Source organism: Aplidium turbinatum, chromosome 18 (genome assembly GCF_918807975.1).
Source record: "Aplidium turbinatum chromosome 18, kaAplTurb1.1, whole genome shotgun sequence".
Taxonomy (NCBI): Eukaryota; Metazoa; Chordata; class Ascidiacea; order Aplousobranchia; family Polyclinidae; genus Aplidium; species Aplidium turbinatum.
In genome coordinates, this window is record NC_137489.1 from 14,788,479 (window position 1) to 14,805,089 (window position 16,611).

Below are 16,611 nucleotides of genomic sequence, written 5' to 3' on the forward strand. Positions count from 1 at the left end.
CACGTGCGTGTGTCCTCATCAGGAATTACTTAAATCTGCAATATACATCAAATGAAAATTGTAAGATTTATCTTACAAAACAATGAAAGGTTAAAAACGTGGAATAGCCTACCTACTAGCTGGATCTGCATGTTAGGCCTAACAAATGTAATCAGCTATCCTAAAATGTTATGGATTAACCCACATTTTTACACGATCAAGTTCTCAATTACTGTAGAACTCAAGATTTATGCTGAACTATAACTTTAAGTCCAATAACACTTTGCCTTAATTGAACTTGAGTGATTTTGTTTAGATTGCTTTTGTGGCAGTCAATAGAAGCTGAATTGATATCTTTATCGGATTCTACCGACCTAGCGGGTCTTGAAAAAGCTTTGAAAAAGTTTGAAGAACACAAGCTTGTTGATGAAAATGGCAATTATGAAATTTCGTGCATCGTTTTTCAACTTCGCTCGGTAAGAAACACTTTTTGATCACGACCCAAAGCTTTGCATACAGTGATTTGATTGAGGTGGCGGCAAATACATGGAGGCTGTTTCAATCAAATAGCACCGTTCTCAGTTGAAACTCTTCAGCGTTCCGTATATAAGACAGAATGGAAGAACAGCAAAGAGATAATTCTAATTTTGAACAGTTTTCACAAGAATGAAAAAGTAGTTTCCGATAAAAAAGAATTTCATAATTTTTTTTTTTTTATTATCATCATTCACAGTTTAATCTAATACACAAACAATTAGTAGTTACACCTTAGCTTGGGAATGTTAATTTCAAGATTGTGCTGATGTGTTAACAGCAATAGGACTTAATTGTATCTCAAATAATTTTGTTTTGTTGCAGGCAGCAAACAACTTGCTACGTTCAATCGAAAAAGAAAAAGCTGAGCATTTGGAGGACGCCACAGCACAATATTTCCAGGCTAAAGAGAAATTTGATATTATCAGCAAACAAAAAAGCTTTGTTCATACTCCTTTACTAGACGAAAATGACATCAACAAGGCGAAACAATTACTAGCAGATCTATACAAAGAAAACCTTCTCATTCAAGCCAACCCAGACTTTCCGAAACAAGTAACCTACATTGCTAATTTCTGTTTTATATATAAACTACTTTATATTACTCCAGAAAAACAGCACCTCTACAATTGATAGGGTTTGTACTAGGCTACCAAATCATATAAATTGCTTGAATTGCAATTTCATAGTGATACCTCAACCGGTTGAACAACTATACTCGAAGACTCAAACTGAAAGTTTGGTTAAAAAAAATTTTGTGTCTACCGTCAGTTTATAATTGTATTTCTTCAAAAACAATAGGAAAAGATTCTTTTGTTTTAATTTCAAAAGCTTAAGCGTTTCCATTTAACCACTGCTGTTGTATCTAGTCTTGTGTTATAAAAGTGTATATGTAACAATTGTCGTTGTGATATAAAGGAACTTGAAAAAGCGATAGAAACACGAGATTTGGCTTCCCTGACACCAGCCATTCGTCGTTGGAAAAGACTCGATTTGGACAAAACTCATCCAACTTTTGTGTCATCTCTAAGGTAAACATTATCAATGATTTCATCAAAGAATAAACAAGTTGGTTATAATGCTGTGAAAACCTTGTTGTACAATAGTCTACCAGCAGACTAAAATAAGAGTTTATTATAACACTTTTGACAAAACAAAACATCTTCTGATGGTCTGAATGGCTAGCGTGGAAGCTACACCGTTATGGTGAGCGAATCGTAACTGCTCGCTGTAGGCTACTATAGTGAGTGTTCAGCCTTGTGCTGATAGCCGGAAAGAACGCTCCTTTCTTCACAATACTTTTAAAAAATTGTAAATTGTAAAAGTCTCCCTTACGTGTGATTATTATGCTTTTACGTTGAGATCAGTTCATATTGCATTCCACAAATATAAAAACGTTCAAATCAGGTTATTGCAGCTACCATTACCATTTCAATTCGAAGCCATCAAAATTATTTTTATATTGATTCAATGTCTACAAACGTTGATCCAATGTAAAAATAAAAGGTTTTGCTTGATGTCATACCGCGTTTTGCTGCATTTAGAGTCCAAGAACAATTGGTTCAGCTTGGTCGGTCAGTTGCTATTCAAGGATTGGAAAAACATTTGAAAGAGAAAAATTCTCAAGGAATTAGAAGACTTCTTTCCGGGGCAAAGGTAATTCTACAACAACGTTTACTCTCTAATAAATCTGCATGTCAGTAGTGGCTGGAAGATATTTTAAACCGACATTTTTTCAACAGTACGTTTTACGTTTTATTACCGTAATAAGTTTGATCTCTATTGTAACCTGGACCCAGTGTTGTACGCGTCATTGAAATAAATTGACGGCGTCAGCGTCAGCGCGAATTGCCTAAAAACTTTACGGCGTAAAGTACTGCGTAAGCTCTTAAAGAAATTGACGGCGTCAGCGTCAGCGCTAATTTCTAGCGCTATTTTTTGCCAGCGTCTCATAAAACGGAAATATTTCAACCAAGTTTAGGCTAACAATAGCTAAAAATAAAGAGCAGATATTATGTTTTGAGACTGTATTGTAATTAGCTGCTTAGCCTATTAGTTATTTCCTTACAGAAAAAGCAAGCATTTCAAAACGTTTGTCTGACAATTTGCTGCGTTTGGGACGCATAGCCTAGGCTATTGTCCTTTCCAAGTGAAAACATGCGTTCCACAGCAGCGCTGGTTGGTATTGGTGTGTTGTATTTCAAAAATAAATTGAAAACGTTTACTCGGAAAGGTATCACTGTTCCTAACGTGCTGTGATAGTTTAGCATGTATAAATCTTTTAACCAGGTTCACTGCACCAACATCGCTCTTTTCAGAGGCATAAAGCTCTTGAAATAAAGTATCTTCAACGTTCCGCGAAACCGATCATGGATTTTTCGCTTTCTGTATCTGATCTCTCGATCTCAATACATGGGTTATCACTAGGGCCCGCAAAAGTCAATAAAGTCAAAAATTTTTAAGGACCTCGTCTATCCAAGAATAAAGTTATTTTTAGCACCTAGGGGACTGTTTCTAAGAAGTTTATAGGTCAAAATAAAGTCAAAATTGACAATAAAGTCAAAATTTTCAATAAAGTCAAAATTTGTCAAATTATGGCTTTTGACAAACTTCTTATTAACCCATAAAAGCATAACCCATAAAAGCAGGAAATATGTCACAATGCTGACGGATCAGCAGTACCTTTTATCGCAAATTGCCCATTGTTTATTCATTGTTACGTATTTAAATATTTTTTATAAAAAACTCCATCTTCACAAACGTAGTCTTTTCGAAAATCAACAGTTTGGATTTTAGGAATAGCCAAGCTAAATCGTCTTCAGCAAAAGTTAGACAGATTTGTGGAGATTTTCCTATCGCCGAAAAACACGACGCACTTTTTATAATCCATAAAAACCTTGACTTTTCGACAAAATATTACGTTTGGGTCTGAAATCGACAAAACATTATGTTTGGATAACTAGTATCCATTCAAGGAAGAAATGTGACCTTTACAAATAAGCAATTTCGTTAGGTCAAAATAAAGTCAAAATTTGATAAAAATAAAGTCAAAAAATTTTTTTTTTAGGTCAAAATAAAAATGGCCCTAGACTGATCACCATTTGGCATACTTCTTCCGCGTGTATTCCAGGGAGCCATTCCAACCAACGCAAAAGCCGGTAATTCGGATGAGTCGCGCTGGCCAGAATACATTGTGAAACCATAGGTGAAACTCTAATTGTGAAACGAGATTTTTCATTTTTTTTCTATGAAAATAAAAAATGACGCATAGCGCTTGACGCTTAAAATCGGCAAAATAGTTGACGGCGCTATCACTTCCGTCAACTGAAAAATAAATTGACGGCGCTAGCCTCAGCGTCAACAAAAAGTTGACGCCGTCAACGTACAACACTGCCTGGACCTACACTGTTGTTGAACATGCATACATTTAATTCACAAAGAGACACCATTTAAGAACTTTTGGAAAGTTTTTGAGGCAAAAGTACATTTTTTGTTGTTGACAACTTCAGTTTTAAATGTTTAATTTCAAAATCTTGAGAAAGAATTCATTTCTCATGGCTTTATCTTGTACTTTCAGGATGTTGGGCTTCCTCGGTGTGTCATTAACGTGTACACTGACTTTGTTTTGGACGCTTTGGAGAAACAATACCAATATGCTGCTGTAGCAGTGAAAGCTTTGCAGGATGAAGACTATGACAAATTGATTGATATTGTATCACAATACAGCGATTCAACGTTGCCTTCGGATCATGAAAAGAGTTGTCTGCTGCAGAAAGATCGATCTGATCCAATTGCTTCCAACAGTGACGAAGTACATTACAGTGACGTCATAGAAAACGCAAAAACTCAATCTTTGACTATCGCGAACGAATCAAGACAAGTTATTTCTGCAGCACAACGTGTTGCCAAAGCTTTCCGGCAAAGAGAGGAATCCTTGACAACTACTAATCAAAACATCAAAATTATCTCCAACTGGGTTAATTCGTTAGTAGAAGGTTGTGGAGCAAAAATCGACGTCCGAAGATCTTTTCGACGATCTGCAAAAGATCGGGTTGCCATTATGAAAAACATTATAGACGAGATGCCAGGTTTGTTAGAAAAACTTGCATCTTCCATTAACTCAGCACGGAATGTAATTAAAACGTTCGAAACCGTACTAAGGCAAGTTAAAGAAGCAGTGATATCATGGAAAAAACGTAACTCTGGTCTTGCTAACGGAAAAGAAAGGCCATTTGAAACTTCACTGGCAGATTTCACTGTTGTTCACAATGCTGAATATATTCTAAGCATGAGCCAACGTTTATTGTCTGTGGCCAAAGTAGAACATTATCTTTCAATTTTGGATGAATTAACGTCTTCTCCAATGGGCACAACAGAAATGGAAAAAGTTATCAAGAACATAAAGTCTAGTCTTAATGTGCTGCATCCAGAGAATGCTGAAAAAGGAACACATTTTGTTGGCTTGTGGTCAGATTTACCTCAAGAGCAGATGGCATCACTTCACTCTCAATTGCTTGTAAAAAATTTAAAAAAGCTTTTTCCGGCAAAGCTTGTGTCAGGACTTCAAAAAGACGCCAAAATGCAGCTAGTTGAATTTCAATTGATCAGTGCTGATACGGAAGCAAGAATAAATTCTGCGAGATATGGTCTTAGGAAAGCTATATCTACTAAGTCTGAAGGAGACCTGATAAAGGCATTAAACGACAGCTCAACACAAGGCCTTTCTAGATCAGACACCACCGTAATTGAAGCAGAAAAAGAACTTTCAAAAATAAGAAACAATAAACGAATGTGTCGCGATGCATTGCGTGTTGCTGTCGGTAAAAAAGACGACAATGAACTGGAGAGTGCTCTGTCACACGCAGAAGACTTATATTTGGCTCCTACTGAACCGATACTTGTTTCCGCCAAAACAGCATTGAAAAATATTCGCTTCCACGAAAGCAGGCGAAATGAAGCCCGAGAGGAATTAGAAAAAGCAGCTACTAGTTCTTCGAGTCTTCTTGATATTGAACTTGCAATTGCGAGAGCAAAAGCATGTCAAGTGCCTTCTAGTGATCCTGTATTTACCAAAGCAAAAGAAATGGTTAGTAAGCAAACTTTCAAATCCAAACCAAACAAAGAAAACCATAAATATGTCATTGAGTTTATCCGTCAAAGATCCGACAAGGATCTATTGACTGGGCTATCACTGAAAGACAAAAGTCCAACAAAGAACTCTAAGCAGAACGAGAAAAATAACAGTAGAAATTATTTGACTAGCGAATCAATTTGTCAATATTTGCGTGATGAAATTAGCAATGTAAAAAGCACAGGTCCTAAGGTTGTATCGGCAGAGAATATTCAACTTGTACTAGATTACGTCAGTAAAGAGAAAAAAGATATTCCAAGCCATGTAATAAATGCATGTTTAAAAGCTATTTCAATTGTTCGAAATTTGGTAGACAAAAGAAGTCAATTGCAGAAAAAATTGCAGGTTGCCATTGAAACTAATGTCTTTACTGACTTGGCCTCTGCTATTGCATCTGCTGAAACTAGTCCAGGGCTATTGGATTTAAGTTTTGATGACAACTCAAACGCTTTTCTTGAGGTATTGGCTCAAGCTAAGGAAAGCCTTGCCATGCAACATCTGCATCGAAAGTCAGAAGAAGAAGAAAAGGTTTTGCAAGACATGTCACGTGCCAGACGGCAACTTAAAAAGGCTCTTTTGGGAGAAATTGATGGCAGCCCTTTACGAGAAGCTGTTGAAACGTTTCGTGTTATTTGTACTCCGAGAAGCCAAGATGGGAACAACAGTAGCAGAAAGAACTCCGTCAGGAAGATTCGTATTGATCCCATACCAACGCACGTGTTTAAAATAGAAGGGAACGAAAGTAAAAAAGTTTCAAGGAGCAAAAACGGTTCTGGAAATTTCTTGGAAAAATCTGTCAACAATGCAAATAAACTGTATAGGAAAGACAGCTCTCAACGTGCAAGTAAAAACAATACAATCTCGAAACGACAATCGGTGCCTGTTCGTTCCGAAAACACGCCTCGAGCTTCGAGGAAAGACAAAGATCGGAGAATGCTTGACCAGAACAACCGTGCTCAAAGTGCAAGAAGAGTTGTCAGAAGACAAACTATTGAGACACGTAAAGAAGCCTATAGTGAGGAAAGAAAGAAACCAGATTCAGTTGAGCGAAGACCCTCCATATTACGTCAACGTCCATCAAGTGCGTTTGAACCTAATCGTGTCAGAACAGAGGATATTGGTGCTACCAAACTTGCTTGGGAAGAAATTGATCGTAAAAATGATGCTCTTTTGCGAAAAGCAGAGAAAAATCTGAAAAAAGTCGAAAAAAAGGAAGAGAAGCAAAAACAACAAGAAGAGAATGAAAACATTTTAAAAAATATCAAACGCAACTTAATTGTAAAGTTAAAAACTTCAATGCAGTGTGGTGACAGGTAAGTCTGCACGTTAATTGATTTGCTTGCACCTAACTTTTAAAAATTTGATAAAACTACCATTCAACGTTTTATAGGCAGAGAAAACTTTTTCTCGAACCGTTAAAAATTTCATGATCAGATCACCGCTTCGATCAACTTTTAACTGGTGATAAATTGTGAATATATTGTAGGCTAATACTTATGATTTGTAAAGCAACATCCCAATGATCACCCGATCATAGGTTGCAGCCAGTGACGATCGGTGAGGGAAAGCAAGGAAAGCAGTGCTTACCTTAGCAAAAACTATGCAAAATATAATGACTGAATTCTAGGTTTAACTTATTATTTTTACCACGTCTATTTTAACTTGAAAATTACTGTATTCGTGACTAGAATTACTCGTAACGCTTGTGAGTAGTCTAAGTCCTCACCAAACCGCATGTCTTGCCTATAAATGCCAATTGACGCAAACGCTTCTGTCAGAAACTATCACTGAGGCTCCAGGTAAGCAACTATCAAACTTGCTTTTCCAGATTCAAAAATGTCAAAAAACGCCTTCGTTTTAACCAATCCTCACCCGTTTTGCAAAACGTCACCAGCTGCTTAGCCAATCAGATGTGTTATGGTTATGGTAGGTTAGTTGTGCTTTCCCAGTGACGTTAATGCGTACATTCGCTAGAGCGACTAGACTAACTCGTCAGAATGGTATCTCGTCACGGTACACGCACAGCATCATAATGCCAAAAAGCTTGTTGCTGTTTTTTGATGTCTCCTCGCCATGTACTTTAGCCTACTGTACTAGCTTTCATAGTCATGCCTTTGCCCTTTTTACAGCGTTGATATAACGTTACTTCGCCAATGAACGTTCAGGTGCGGATGCAATATTTAGTTTGTTAAGCTTCTATACGCAGGAGGCAAACTTATCCAGCTTTTTGTACAAATTGCTTGCGGTTGTAATGTTTAGGCCTAAGTGTTAGTTTTTGTAGTGTAGGCCTAACTGAATATCTGAGAATGAACATTCATGACAAAACATTTAGACAACTATTATTCCATGTCTAACACAGGATTTTGGTCCTGCAACGTTAAAATTAAGATTGTTCATGACTTCTAAACATTAAATGGATGTATGATCACGACATAGGCGAAGCACAATTTGACAGATTTTTATTTTTGATTTGTTTTGGAAATGCTCTCAGAGCGCACCAAATTGGAAGTGTCTTTCAAAAATTTCTGGGGGAGGCCCCCCAGACCCCCCGCTGGAAGTGTTGCCTTCGGCAACACGCCTTCAGGCTTCGCCCAACGGTTACGCCCTTCGTGCCTACTACCTTGCTGCAGCATATTTCCAAGTTGCTTTCCCAACGGTTTAAGCCACCGAACGTCACTGGTTGCAGCCACAAGTCATAAATAAAAATTGAATTTCAAAGTAAGCGTTCACTTATTCTGAATGGTCGGATTTTTTTTTAGGTGTTCTTTTTGATATAAACACAATTGATCTGCGTTCATTAACCCTGTAGCTCTCCATGTTGCATTCTGCATAGAGTTTGGGGGAGTAGATGGATTTTGGAAAAGTAAGACGAATCCTTGGGAAGAAAAAAAACACAGTAAAAATCTTGCACTAAACTTTTTATAACCCATAAGGTTGCAAATCTGCAACATGCTGTACTGCTAGCCGTTCTTGGTTGGTTGGACTAAACATTTCCAAAATTAAAGTCTTAAACTTGGTTTTTATAGTTGAGCTCTACGTTAAACATCACTGCATTTGCAGAGCTGAGCTGTGGCAAGCTGTTCATGAGTTCCAACGATACTTTGGCGATGAAATGTCCAAAGAAGATAACCAACTATTCACAGAAGCGATGAAAGCCCTCGCCAGTTCAACATATATCCAGCACAAAAATAACTTAAAGGCGGCGATTCTTGAGCGCAGCCGTAACAAACTGGAACACGTAATATACCAGGTAACGAATAGTTTTCGTCCGAATTGTTTTTGAGAATCAATTTGTTTTGCGCCTGCTGCATAGCCGAGTGAAGGGAGTGCTGGCTCGATGTTCGAAAGGGCACTGGTTCGACACCGCTCAAGAGCATGAACTAACAATGTGATTCCAACGTAGCATTGAAGTTAAAAGCAGTTTAGTTTTTGAAACGTTCGATGTAACATGAGTGCAATTTGAGAATTTTGAACACTGTTTCTTATCTGTTTTTCGTTCTTTTCATTTACAATACAATAGCTTAACTTATGTTGTTCAAACTTCAGAACTACATTTCAGATAGATAATGACGAGCATGATTACATGCCTGACGACGAAGCGGAAAAGAATCAATTTTTAAACGACTTGAACAAAGCTCGTCGTTTGGAAACCAATCTGACTGAGCTACAAACTTGTCGTGATGCAGTGATGACTATGACTAGGTCTGTAGTGTCAGAAATTAATAGCTATCCTTCTCCTCCAATCGTTGTCAAATCGGTCATGTCCGCCACGTACCTGCTACTTGGGGAGACCGAAAAAACTGTCAAAGTGAGTTTAATAGGTATTTCAAATGCTGTATTAAGGCTCCCCGGAATCGCACAGAAGGTGTCGCCTTTGGCTGCACGTCGTTGTCCTTTGTCCGACAAATCTACTGACAAGTGCAATTATAGCCTAGCTTCTCTTCATCTCCCACAAAATTTTGTGCACTGAGCCTACGCCTAGGCTACTGCCTACGCCTCTGCCTATTATAGGCTATCCCTTGCGATTTCTAGTGAAGATGCCTGGATTGTTGATCAAAACTGGTAGCGAAAATTTTATGTAGGCTACGCCTACAAGTGTAGTAGACTACTATGGAAGTATTTTGCATTTCGTCAAACTATATTTAAGCGCAGGAGTTGCCAAGCTAAAGCCGCAACGAGCCATGTTTTTTGACAAAAACAAACAATAATATAAAGGCAGGCTGTAGGCTGTATATGTTTAGCTTTTTATTAGCATAGAAAATAGTGCATGTAGGACATTTTTATAAATTAGCAAAGATCACAAACGAATAAGTTTAGAAACCCAAGTTTTAGCATTATCATCATACCGACCTAAGCCATCAAAATAGACATTCATGTAAAACTGTAATATTGCAGGATTGGAATAAATTGCATGCCCTGATCGGAAAGTTGGGAAAGTTTTCTTTGACTCGACGGGTCCTTAGGTGTTCTCCAGACGTCTTGTCAATGGTGGTTTGTCAACTTGCTCTCAAACACATCAATGATCTGTCCTTTGATCGTGTGCATGCCATCAACGTCGGAGCAAGTACTTTTTATGCTTGGGTAAGATAAGCTTCCTTTATTCTTTGTTATGCGTTGGGCCTATAATCTTTGGGGTAGACTAAGTTTGTTTTTGACTAGAAAAGAGCTAAAGCGTTTTAAGTAGGCATGTATTTTTTAAAACGTTAACTTCTGCATCTTGGAAATTACTGTAGCTTACATTGAACGTAAGCTACCGGTTCTAGTAGGTAGTCGGACCACTTGGCATGCGACAACTCAGCAAGTGCTTCAACTCAGCAAGTAGCCTACATTTCAGCCACTGCTAATTCAGAAAATGAGATTTAGCCTACGTCCTCACGTCGGACTCGCTTGGTCATCGCTTCTCAAACTCATATTGCTGACTTGTGACATTCTAAGTATCGGCTTGCTCGGTTGTTACTTGCTCAGTTTCATCATTCACTAACTTCAGCCACTTGCTCAAATGTTGCTAGCTCAGTTGTCACTTGCTCAGTTGTCGCTTACTCAGTTCACAACTGCTGATTTGTAGGAGACTCTTCCAGTAGGCATATTTTGAGTTAATTAAAGGGCGGGGAAACCCAAATTAACTTTGCAAGTTTTTTGTTTCAGCGTGATGTCATTGTGTACAACATGCGTTTTAGCAAAAAAATAATCCAAATTTTGTTGCCCTCGTCTCGCTAAGGCCGCTTTTGTTTGATACCCGTTTGCGAGGTCTCGTTGCTCATCAAGCTGTGATTCTGTTCGCTGTGACGTCACAAGTTACATATAGTTGTGGCCAAAAGTTTAAGACCAGACTTGATTTATGACGATTTTTGCATTACTTCAAAATACTGCATCAGGTATAAGATGATGCATAAAGATGATGCAACTAAAACAATATATGATGCAGTATTTTGAAGTAATGCAAAAATCGTCATAAATCAAGTCTGGTCTTAAACTTTTGGCCACAACTATATGTAACTTGTGACGTCACAGCGAACAGAATCACAGCTTGATGCGCGCGAGACCTCGCAAACGGGTATCAAACAAAAGCGGCCTTAGCGAGACGAGGGCAACAAAATTTGGATTTTTTTTTTGCTAAAACGCATGTTGTACGCAATGACATCACGCTGAAACAAAAAACTCGCAAAAAGTGAATTTGGGTTTCCCCGCCCTTTAACGGATGGAAACAGTGATGTTGGGACAGAAAGCACGTGTGTCTACTCAAATTGACGACTTGTTTAAAAACTAATTAGGTCACAAAACAGAGTTTTTTGAGAAAAAATAGGCTGAAGTTTTGCAAAACTACAACAATCTATGTGTTAGACTTAGACGATATTGTTCGAGCTGCTGTTTGCTTACGAAAAGCATGTATTATTGTGCAGACGAGGTGTATGATAAACGAAGTTTATGGAAGACACAATTTGGAGCCACCGACGTCACAAACCAAAGATGTCACTTCAAAAGAGGATAAAAAGAACACAAATGCATCACATAAGAAACCAACTGCTGATTTTTGGCAACGACTTGCTAGAAGCAATCACCCAATCCCGCCAAAGAGAACGCTATCTGGAAATGCAAAGCAGACCTTGAACCATAAAAAATTACGAGCTAAAAGTGCAAAATTTTGATTTAATTTAAAAACTTGTCTATTGATTGTGGGAATACTTTTTCTCGGACTGAAAAATCTTTTTTGGAGGCTCAAACCTAGCAGTTTTTGCACAGGCATAGCCTACTTGTTGTTCTGTAGATTCACTGAATCATTGCCGTAGGCCCGTCACCGACAAAGTGAAGCCTCTGTTTGCTGGTAGGCTAATGTGTTGTTGTCATAATTATTGCATCCACCAGATGCCGCTGAATGAAAAGCTGCCTTGAAATAGGTTGCTCAAACGTAGGCTAATAGTTGGCCCAGAGTTGCTTGATCTTGCCATCTCTGTTACCTAATTTGATGTTCGATGACATATAGGCTACAATTTTATTGCTCACTCAATCACTAATTTGCTTCAGCGTTGTAGTTTTTACCTAATTAAAACGAATTTAGATCTGGCCTAAGCTACTTTAAACACGAATTCAAAACCAAAGTGAAACACTAGTTGAGTTTGTAAAGTGGTTAGGCTACTGCTGCTTGAAGAGTTGGCATTATTTTAATAATGATGTTGGGTACGCATTTGTACCGCATTAAATTTGTAGGCTATCTAGGCTATTTCTAAATCTATGCTAGATTGACAATTAAGCTAACATTTTTTTTTTCCGTTTACATCTTAATTTTTTCTGAAGGTGTTGCGACCGTGCCAAATTTTTTCAACTCAATAACTTAATATAGGCTACTTCGGTCACAAGCACGCTTTAACGTTCGCGTTTTGTCGCTTCTACCTTTTTCTCGACCTTTGCTATGTTGACGTGTATTGTTTTTGATATGATCAGGGGCGCCGGAAGTGGGGGGCAGGGAGGGCGGATGCTAATCTATCGGATGCCCTCCCTGCCCTCAATTTTTCTGCAGATGGAGGGGCAGGGGGGGTAATGGTGCCCTTTTAAAGTCATGTAAGTTACTGCACATTTTGCAATAGGCTATAACAATTTCTGCTATTCGCTTTTAGCCTAATTATAATCTTTCATTCAAAATCATATATTTACGGCACAAAATTTTGCAACACAGGTAACAGACCTTAAAACTCGTTTTTTTTTCGGCAGTCATCGTGACCTACCGGGAGCTTCTTCTCGGCAGCCAAATCTGCGTGCTAAGAGGCCAAAATAGAAATAACGATAGCACAAGTAAATAGAATTAAACTTGCAACAATGCTAAAATGATCACTTAGCGTTGTTGAAGTCTGGGCCTGGGCGACGTCCTACAATAGAATCGTTGCACCACGCAATAACTGCTTTATCGGGATTGTAATCCAGTACTGTGGGACCATCTAACGACACTCGCACGAGTGTCTCCAATGTGGCTGATTTTAAAAAAGTTCGCCACTCTCCTAGAATTCTTTTTAGCAACCAAAAACAACGTTCGATATGTGTTGACGATGACGGCAAGGTAATAAAATAAGTATTTCAATGATGTGAAGGACCTTACCGATACTAAAAGAAGCATAATTTTTGCAAAATATGATCAAAAAATGTTTTTCCCTCGGATGTCAACTAACCTAGTTCTCCTTTTTAACAACGATTCAATGTCCGACAACATCGAATCGACATAAAAACGACAATATTGCCAGCCGATGTAAATTAGCACTTCGGATTAAGACTTTGTTAAAATAAACGTCGGGAATTACAAACAAGACTTACAGCGCTGGTGATCGCAGATGAATATATTCCATCAATAACAAATATTCCCGCACAATGCAACAGTGGTGATTATGATGCGCTGACCTAATTTTGCGTCACTCTTTGATACTACATATTTTCGACAGTTAATCCACGATCATTCTACTGTGAAATTAAATACTTGGCTAGAAGAGACCGGCGGCCAAACTTGGCCAGTTGAGGAGGTAGCAACGGCGGTCATTCAAGCACTACTTAGCGGCCATGGCCGCCGGATGCTTTAAGGCTTGACAGTAGGTTACATCATTATAACATAGCATGATGCCCTTCTTTGTATACCGGACGCTTGTAGGCTATCATTATTCAATACATACTACATAGTGAGCTGATAGATTAGCATTATCGCCATATCTTATCTTAAAACTTGAAAAAAAATTGGCCTTTTAGTAAACAAAGTGCCCTTTTTTCGTAATCTTGCCCCCCCCCCCAGTCAAAAATCGTTCCGGCGCCCCTGGATATGATGGTCAAAAATAAAAACAACTAAAATGAACATGTATCTTATGTTTTGTAATAAAAAGAAACCTAGACATAGTAGAATAGTGTAGATCAGGGGTGTGCAACGTGCGGCCCGCGGGCCAAATGCGGCCGCGAAGAAAAATTGTGAGGCCCGCGAAGATGTGCCAATTTTGAATTGTGTGCGGCCGGCGAAACATGTTTATAATTTAGTTTAGTCTGGTACGTGTGGACTTCGGATTGCGAGCACTTCCATTAAAGTAAATTTGGAAAAAGTTGTCGAGAAAAGAAACCAGCTGCAAATTTCTCACTGAACTCGTTCAAAGACGGTGTGACAATAAATTTAAATAGCAGCTTTCTTCAGAAATTTATGCGTCTTAACTTATTATTTCTGCAAGGAGATAACCCCTAACAATGCCATAAAAATAACATGAATAACAAACAAACTACTTTTTGTGCCTGCAACTACTAGAAATCATATGTTAAATAAACGTGCGACCCGCGGTTTCACCCAGTTGTTAATATCTGGCCCTCCTGTAATAAATGTTGCACACCCCTGGTGTAGATGTTTCGTAAATTAGTGGCTGGTGACTCATAAAGCAGAAAACCTTACAATAAGCTTGAATGCTTCGCAGCTTGTATAGCCTACGACGTACGAGGCCCTATATACAAAGTAACAATACATCACCCGTCGGGCATCATTCGAGTCACAAACCTAGAAAGGACAATGCCTGCTCGAAACGCGTAGAGATGCAGCCTATCTGCAACAATACGCTTCGAGGCTTTATAGTTCATAGTTTCTTTAAACAATACATAGCCTAATCTCTTCCTGGCCAACGCATTTAAAGATTTAACGGCAGTGAAATCAAGACACTTGACCTAATAAGACGCACAGATAAAATGTACCGTCTTCAACTCGATTAATCGGTATTTTTTAAATCTCTAAATTTGTAAATCAGGTAGGCTAAACCTGACACATAATTTTCACCTGAACATATTTTGCACGGTGTAACAAAATTTCTTGTTGGTTGTTACCACAAAGGTACGAGTTGAACTGGTTTGCCTGTACGACATGCATGTCACAGATTGAAAAAAACAACACTGCTATAAATTCCGTTATTGGCAATTGTGTTCTTCAAATGAAGAATTCAGTGCCATTTCTTCTGTAGCCTATGGATGTTTAAGAACTCCTATATAAACTAAAAACCTTAGCCTACAACGTAGCCTATAGACTTAAACCAGGGGGAGAGCAATGAAATACCGTAATCACTAAAGGTATATCATGTGAACACCATCTCGCGAGTGTCATACAGTATTTTATTCCCAACAGTATTATACTGCTCCTCCCAACATCAGAAGAAGCGTAACCAGCAGAAACGGAAGATCTTGTCAGGACATGGATTTGAGACACCCACTATATGGCCAAACTCCAGCACGTAGGCAATTAAAGTCAAGAAAAAGTTTCCTTGCTTCAGTTGTCCCACTAAATCAAGATGAGGTTGCCGCCAACGTGCGGACCCAACTGTGGAAGAAGAAGCTGGCAGCCGGGCTGACACCGACCAATATGGAGCTTTTTTCCTAAATAAGGCCTTCCTCCCGGAAAGCGTGAACCCTGGAAGTATTGGCGATGCCTCAACCGCTTAACAACTGGTATTAGAAGCTGTAAGACGTTGATGCGACACGGGATATTCTTTGGGAAGCACAAGTTGTAAATGTGGACAGGAGCAAACGATGCAACATCTCCTGGAATGACCTGCCCTAAAAGCAAGATGTTCTCCACAGGATTTAGGCGAGTTCAACGATGGAGCAAAAGCTTGCATGATGCTCTGGGCTACGGCCGTGTGACACACGATGAAGAAGTATTATACTACACTAAAGGTTTTCTCAAAGCGATGTTTTAAAAACCTAATACCGAGATCTACTAACTGCAAAATAAAAATTGGTCTTGAACTTCATTTTCTCAAAAACGTGACTAGATGGGCCTTCAGTGGTTTTATTTTCTTTATCAAACAGTTTTCTTTTGTGACTGATTTCAGCTAGCCTACAGTTGGTTCTATCAACAGAGCTGTTTTTAAAAGATAATATTTAGAGTGCGTCCCGATAGCTAAGTTGGTTGAATGCCACGAAGAAATTGCAAGATCAAGTAACGCAGGTTCGACTCTCAGAGTGTGCGGTTGAACAACGCATTTTAAGAACTGTACTTCATTCAGCGGAACCTAGTGGATGGAATAATTTACAGACAACAAGCCAAAAGGTTACTCTGTCAATATCGGTGACCAGGCCTGCGTCAGTGGTTCAAAGCCTCTACAAGTATGCAAAACTGCCATGATTGAGCTCTTAAAAATGCTTTCTTAAGCCGAGGACAAAGATTCCTCCAATCAATATGGACCTGGTTCTAACGAAAAGCGCGGGCCTCAAAAGTATGTTACAAAGGACAGACTTTTGACAAAATCGCTGGACAGATAAAAAAAAAAGCTTGCCATGCTAGACGGCGGTCTCCCGAGTGCCGAGGTTCAGTAACACGTGCTGATCACAAGCCATAAACACACCGACTACAAACAAAAAACTCCCACCTTAGTTAACAAACCTCAGCTTCTGCAAGCATTACACGAACCGCTAGGACTACTCCTTCCGACGTCTGGGGGTTCACTCAAACAACTTTTTGTAAAATAGTCGAA

General features: G+C 38.8%; 1 protein-coding gene and 1 long non-coding RNA gene across 2 annotated transcripts; both read left to right on the forward strand.

Annotated features, from left to right (window-relative positions):
* The first annotated feature begins 376 nt into the window (after positions 1–376).
* LOC145787296 (uncharacterized) lies at positions 377–1,538 on the forward strand. The gene is made up of 3 exons (XR_014291381.1): positions 377–455; positions 838–1,068; positions 1,432–1,538. It is a non-coding gene; the product is annotated as an uncharacterized LOC145787296 (long non-coding RNA).
* Positions 1,539–4,745: 3,207 nt separating this feature from the next.
* LOC145787709 (uncharacterized) lies at positions 4,746–12,583 on the forward strand. Its single transcript, XM_082599509.1, has 5 exons — positions 4,746–6,957; positions 8,705–8,894; positions 9,204–9,452; positions 10,040–10,225; positions 11,545–12,583. Exons 1-5 carry the CDS (start codon positions 4,802–4,804, stop codon positions 11,788–11,790), a joined length of 3,027 nt encoding a protein of 1,008 aa, XP_082455635.1. The 5' UTR covers positions 4,746–4,801; the 3' UTR covers positions 11,791–12,583.
* The last annotated feature ends 4,028 nt before the right edge of the window (positions 12,584–16,611 follow it).

Bases quoted from the DNA above. Each gene is read 5' to 3' on its own strand.
- LOC145787709 (XM_082599509.1), top strand. From the start codon at position 4,802: ATGAGCCAACGTTTATTGTCTGTGGCCAAAGTAGAACATTATCTTTCA. The intron at 6,958-8,704 runs GTAAGTCTGCAC...CTGCATTTGCAG, and splicing joins TCAATGCAGTGTGGTGACAG to AGCTGAGCTGTGGCAAGCTG. The intron at 9,453-10,039 runs GTGAGTTTAATA...GTAATATTGCAG, and splicing joins AGACCGAAAAAACTGTCAAA to GATTGGAATAAATTGCATGC.